This window comes from Hyalella azteca, unplaced genomic scaffold, assembly GCF_000764305.2.
Source record: "Hyalella azteca isolate HAZT.00-mixed unplaced genomic scaffold, Hazt_2.0.2 contig12764, whole genome shotgun sequence".
Classification (NCBI taxonomy): Eukaryota; Metazoa; Arthropoda; class Malacostraca; order Amphipoda; family Hyalellidae; genus Hyalella; species Hyalella azteca.
This window is the reverse complement of record NW_025942712.1, coordinates 395,257-401,256: the sequence shown is the minus strand read 5'-3', so window position 1 is coordinate 401,256 and position 6,000 is coordinate 395,257. Positions and strand designations below refer to the sequence as shown.

The 6,000-nt window shown below is 40.2% G+C and overlaps 1 protein-coding gene across 1 annotated transcript in view; it reads right to left on the bottom strand.

The window, feature by feature from the left end:
- Positions 1-200: 200 nt before the first annotated feature.
- Positions 201-6,000, bottom strand: part of LOC108682754 (tribbles homolog 2) — a 55,539-nt gene continuing 49,739 nt past the window's right edge. The window contains exons 4-5 of the mRNA XM_018171990.2: positions 2,455-2,637; positions 201-1,417 (exon numbers count right to left, since the gene is read on the bottom strand). Coding sequence (XP_018027479.1) covers positions 1,081-1,417; positions 2,455-2,637 — 520 coding nt within the window. The 3' untranslated portion in view covers positions 201-1,080. The remainder of the gene's footprint in view (positions 1,418-2,454; positions 2,638-6,000) is intronic.

Below are 6,000 nucleotides of genomic sequence, written 5' to 3'. Positions count from 1 at the left end.
TCATCATACGAAGACTAGTGAACTGCTGATGTGCAGCAGTCATCGCAAATTATATACAGAGTATTAAAGAGCTCAAAGTTTGGTGTTGGTGATCAGGGAGATCGAAAGATCAGAGACTGCAACCTAGTGAACTTTGAGGCGATGGAGGCGCCTGAGATATTATTAATAATTAATAATTAATAATTATTAATTAATAATTAATATAATAATTAATAATTAATAATTTATTATTATTAATAGTTAATATTTGCCTCGTTTTCGAGTTTCGTGTGCAGTTCATGCAGTGGTTCTCCGGAGCTCTCATGAGCTTATTGGTGATAGGGGGTATGAGGAATTTATTAAATTAAACCACTTCAAAAAACAACTACAGCTAATTGATTGGATGAGATTAAATAGACTACGAGAGCAGTTCGAGAGCGTTATGCAAATAGGAATATTTTTCCCTTTATGATATACAAATACTAGTTGTAACATCAACTACCTTAGCCTTTCCCAATCATAAGACGGTTAATTCTCGTAAATCATACAATGATGATCGATCGGAGCGTCGATCGAGTTCAATTGGAAGTAGTCGCGACACAGATGCCGTGTTGCTTATAAGGATTGTGAGGCAGGAACGATAAGGAAGGAGGCGAGGGAGTGAGAAGCTCTACTTCTTTCAGTTGTTATTCCAGACATAATTAATATTTAATGAAAATCGATCAAAAATCACAGGAGAGACTTGTTAAAAGCCAGCTTTGATGTGCCTAGGCTTTTGACGGAGAATCGTGATAAGCACCTAAAATATTTAAATATTCAGCACCGCTAACGAAAAGAGAAATTGAATGAGTTTCAGTCTGATAAACATTCGAATTTTAAGAAAAGTAATATCCAGTAAATTTTACTTGATAATTTGTAATTTTTTGTTCCATTGAAACTTTTTACCTGCCAACAAAACTGAAAAAAATACATTAAAAGAATCATATCCGATAAATAGTTGCACTGGAAAACCTTCAATTCGGTTTCAGTGTAAACCACAAATCCTCAGTGAGATGAGATTAAAATAAACACATAATTTTAACGCACTTAGGACAACAATAATTATAAGCCTAAAAACACGGGGACAGCGTAAGTCCTCGCCAGCAGCGCCGCCGTCGCTGCAGACGCTGCAGCAGCAGCAGCGCTCTGCTGCTCCTGAGGGGACATCAGACGAGGGACATAGTGGTCCATGGCGTCCCTCAAGGAGAGGTCCCTCGGAGGTCTCGTCAGCCATGGATGACTCAAAACCATGGAGGCTGTAGGCCGCATCGTCGGGTCTTTTTGGAGCAAAAGGTGGATGAGATGGCGGGCCCGCGACCCGACCCATTCCGGGACCAGGAAGTCTCCGGAACGGATCTTAAGGAACAGGGCGTTCGTGTCGCAGCCGTGAAAGGGATACCTGCAAGAAAATAATTTATTTAGCAAAGAGATCTTTGTGATAGAATATAACGATACGTGGAAGCCAGTAAATCGTAAATTTTAAAAGAATTCATAATAAGAACGGATGTTCTTCAGGAGCGTGCATTATTTAAATTCATGCATTAGATACAGACAATTGAATTTTTATTTTCTTCCTGCAAATCATACGGTAAAGTAAGTGCCGGAGACGAAAATTTATTTTAAAAATAAAAATATTAAATTTAAATCCAAAATGATGAAATTCAAACGGTAATTTGAGGACAATGAAGAATTCTATTTGTGCATCTGCGTATATGACCTCTGACCCTCTACCACGATGAATAAAATGTCGCCGAGTCCGCGTATTCAGACCAGCCAATTGCTAAGTTTGTTCAGTCATGTCGTATAGAATAGGGATTATTCTATATATAGAGAATTATTATTTTATAATAATTCTAATTATTATCTCATTATCTATATTTAATATCAATTATAATTATTATTATATAGGCTTAATTCTAATAGGGATAATCATGACAAGGTCTTTCATTAATTGTATACACTGAATGTGTATGGCACCCACCTGCCCACAATCATACCAAACTTCATTCATTAATTGTATACACTGAATGTGTATGCTCCCCACCTGTCCACAATCATACCAAACTTCATTCATTAATTGTTGTATGCTCCCCACCTGCCCACAATCATTCCAAACTTCATTCATTAATTGTATACACTGAATGTGTATGCTCCCCACCTGTCCACAATCATACCAGACTTCATTCATTAATTGTATACACTGAATGTGAATGCCTCCTACCTGCCCACAATCATTCCAGACTTCATTCATTAATTGTATACACTGAATGTGAATGCCTCCCACCTGCCCACAATCATTCCAGAAATCATCCATTCAAATAAAAATCATTCATTCATTAGAATTCCTTCGAGACCATAAACATAATTAGGGTTTGCTCTGTCTAGTTGACAGAGTTCATTCATTAATTGTATACACTGAATGTGAATGCCTCCCACCTGCCCACAATCATGGTGAATAGCATGACGCCGAGACTCCACATGTCGGCAGCTCGGCCGGAGTAGGCGGCCGCACGTAAAATTTCAGGTGCCACATAGGCGGGACAGCCGTGCTTGTCTTCCAAGATGTCTTCGGTGCCTGACACTACGCTGTCCTCCAGACTCTCCAGCGATATTGTCTGTCTGTGGACAAGAGAAGTTCTAAGTTATAAGTGAGCCTGTAATAGCAATACTAAATAGGAAAGCAGCGAGATCAAGAAGAATGGTATGAATGGAAAAATATATGCTATGAGAACACAAATCGAAAATTTGTGACAGAACAAGGGCAGTATGCATATAAAAGAAGTAGAAGTTAAAAAATGCTGCGTTGTGCTCAAATTGAAGCCTCGCTAAATCACTATCCGTGATGAGAAGATGCAAGTCGAATTTGTAGCCTTCAATATGCCTGAAATGAATGTTATTATTCAGATTCGTAATAATGAAACAATGTACAGATAAAATTACTTCAGTTAACTACATTAGTTTCGCCATTGGTGATACTTTCTTCTTACACACCGCTTTTTTTTCGCTCTACGTCTCGTACTAATTGCGCTTAATGAGGTCAAAAATCATCAAGTTTTCACAAAATATTTAGATGAATGATGCTGAAAAAATGCGGCCTCATAAGCCAGAGAACCTGTGACATTCAAACCAAACAAAATATTCTCTAGCTTCTATGAAACAACTGCATCTGATATACAAGCTTCTACACGAAAATATCTCTTGACTTCATGCAATATCATCATGGCAATAATGCTTGTACGAGCGACATTTCCCCAGCCAAATTAAAATCCACATTCCAATCTCTTGAAAATTTCCAATAGCCTCTCTATTTCAAGCACCTCGTGTATATAAGGGCCGGCAACCGAGGTCGCTTTCACCCGCGGCTTGACGTGAATCTCACAACGTTCCCTTTCGTCGGCGAGTACAACGGAGCAACGATCTGGGGATGAGGCAGTGAAAGTTTACTAGATCGCTGTAGGTTTGCTTTCACGCGCCAGCATTCTGCCCTGATGTAGAAAAATCTGGCATTATGCTGGTAACTAATTAATGAATGTCGACGCGCAGCCGGCGCAGGCCACGTTCTAATATTTCAAAGTGTGATGGCTGATTAACTGATAATACTCAAATTAAGCAAACGTTCCTCAAATAAAACGCATCAAATTATGACTTGTAAAAATAGTTGCATGGGATTTATACGATTTTGATGTTTTTCAGTCATTTTCAAAATACTGGCTTAGACATGCAACGACAGATTTGGAAGACCGAAATTGTTGATAGCAGTAAAAAAGTATCTACGAAGAAGAATTGTTTGGTTACGTTTTCAGAATGATACTCAAAATATAATTTGTATAGTACTCTACAGAGTTCCCTGCACGAAATAATAATTGTATCTTGACGTTCTCAAAATTATACTCAAAACATAATTTGTATAGTACTCCACAGAGTGCTCTGCAGGAAATAAAAATTGTTTGGCGATGCTCTCAAAATGGTACTCAAAATATAATTTGTACAATACTCTACGGAGTTCTCTGCAAGAAATGCCTCGTTGGAATAAGAAAAATAAATTCGAAGAATCTTTGGAAGCTTGATGACTGATCTCACTGTACATTATTCGTCTGGCTGCTGACGATGAAGATTAGGGCCAAGTTTTAACCGAAGAGAAAGTCTCAGAAGAAACAGGCGCCAGTTTCAACCTTAGCCTCGATTTCACTTTCGTCGGTGACCACGCACACTCATACGTATACCTTTCATTGAACGTCGGCGAAAGTGGCGTGGAAAGTGAGAGTGACTGCGCGTGTGTCGTCGAGAATGCGTGCCGCTGCTGCATGAGTTATGCGTTATAGGCCACAATAGCCTTCACTGGACCAAATTTCGAATTGAAAAACAAATGTCGGTGACATTCCTATGCAAAGAATATTCAAACAAAACTTGAGTTTATGTAAACAAAATTTGGTTCGAGGCACAGAGTTGAGCGGACATCTATGCCGTCGGATTTTCAAATAGAAAATTTTTTCAAGCAGACAATTTTCCAGAAACAATGAAGGCATTGCAAGCATTGTTTTGGAACCCTCACCGTCAGGTTTTCAAATAACATTTGAGTTCATGGACGCCTGCCGGTCGGTATCCTGTCTACCGTGGTTCATAGAGCGTGATACCGGCTACTTAAAGAACATTTGAGCCCATAATGGACCCCGGTCGTTGGCCTCACTGCCTGGTTTTAAGAAACATTTGAGCCCATGGAGGCCCCACTGTTAGGTAGCCAAACTGCTGGGTTTTTAGGAACTTTTCAAGCCATGTATGCCACCGGTCAGTAGCCTCACTACCGGGCTTTAATGAACATTTGAGCCCATATACTGGGGTCTCCATGTGGAGGCCCCGGTCGGTAGTCTCACTACCGGGTATTAAAGAACATTTGAGCACATATACTGGGAGCACATATACGGAGGCCCGCGGGCGGTAGCCTCACTACCGGGGTTTTAAAGAACATCTAAGCCCATATACCGGGGTCTCCAAATGGAGGCCTCGTTCGGTAGCCTCACTACCGGGTTTTAAAGAACATTTGAGCCCATATACTGGGGTCTCCATGTGGAGGCCCCGTTTGGTAGCCTCACTACCGGGTCTTAAAGAACATATGAGCCCATATACCGGGCCTCCATACGGAGGCCCGCGGGCGGTAGTCTCACTACCGGGTTTTTAAAGACGATCTACCGAGCTAAACTGCACCACAAGTTCGACTGGTCGGCCGCTGCCCTCTTTTGGCCGCACTGCAACCTAACGTCATGAGAGCGTTAAAGATGAGAAGTTAAGGTGAATGCAATCCTTAAAGATGCAAGACGAATTTTTTATGATTATCGATATCAGGTGTAGCACAATCAAGATAATCACCGGCTGAAGGAAGTATGAAAATATTTTTGTAAGGAAAATAATATTTATTTGAACTACACTTGGGCTAAAAAAACAGGAAACTAAAAACAAACCTCACAAGAAACTACAATGAAAGTATTGTGAATGAGAAATAATTGTTCATCTGCAATTTACTGTTTCTTAGGCAAACCCTATGTTAGTTGCGGTCCTTGTACCAGGCGGGGAATTAAAATTTCTCAGCACCTTACTACTTAAACTTTATATAATAAATAAATAAATAAATAAATTCTAGAGAGGGTATAGAGTTTGCGTGGGAGAGTCGACCAAAGAGGTCGGGTATCGTATGGGGCTGTACGACGGATGTGTAACGTGTGAACCTCCATCCCCTCACGCTCTCTAATCCCCTTACGGGCGCATCCGGCGCTCGGGCAACGCATGAAATGCGCAGCGGAAATGCGAGAATGCAGGATTAATAAATCTTTTATTTTGAGCGCATTTTCCGCAGTCCGATCCCAGAATATGAGTACCTAATTAATTGGTTTTCAAGAAGCAAACATCGTTCATAACCGAACTGAACTTCAGTCTAAAGAAACGAACGTTAAAGCATCACTGGATTAAAATATTAAACGTTGTGTAGTC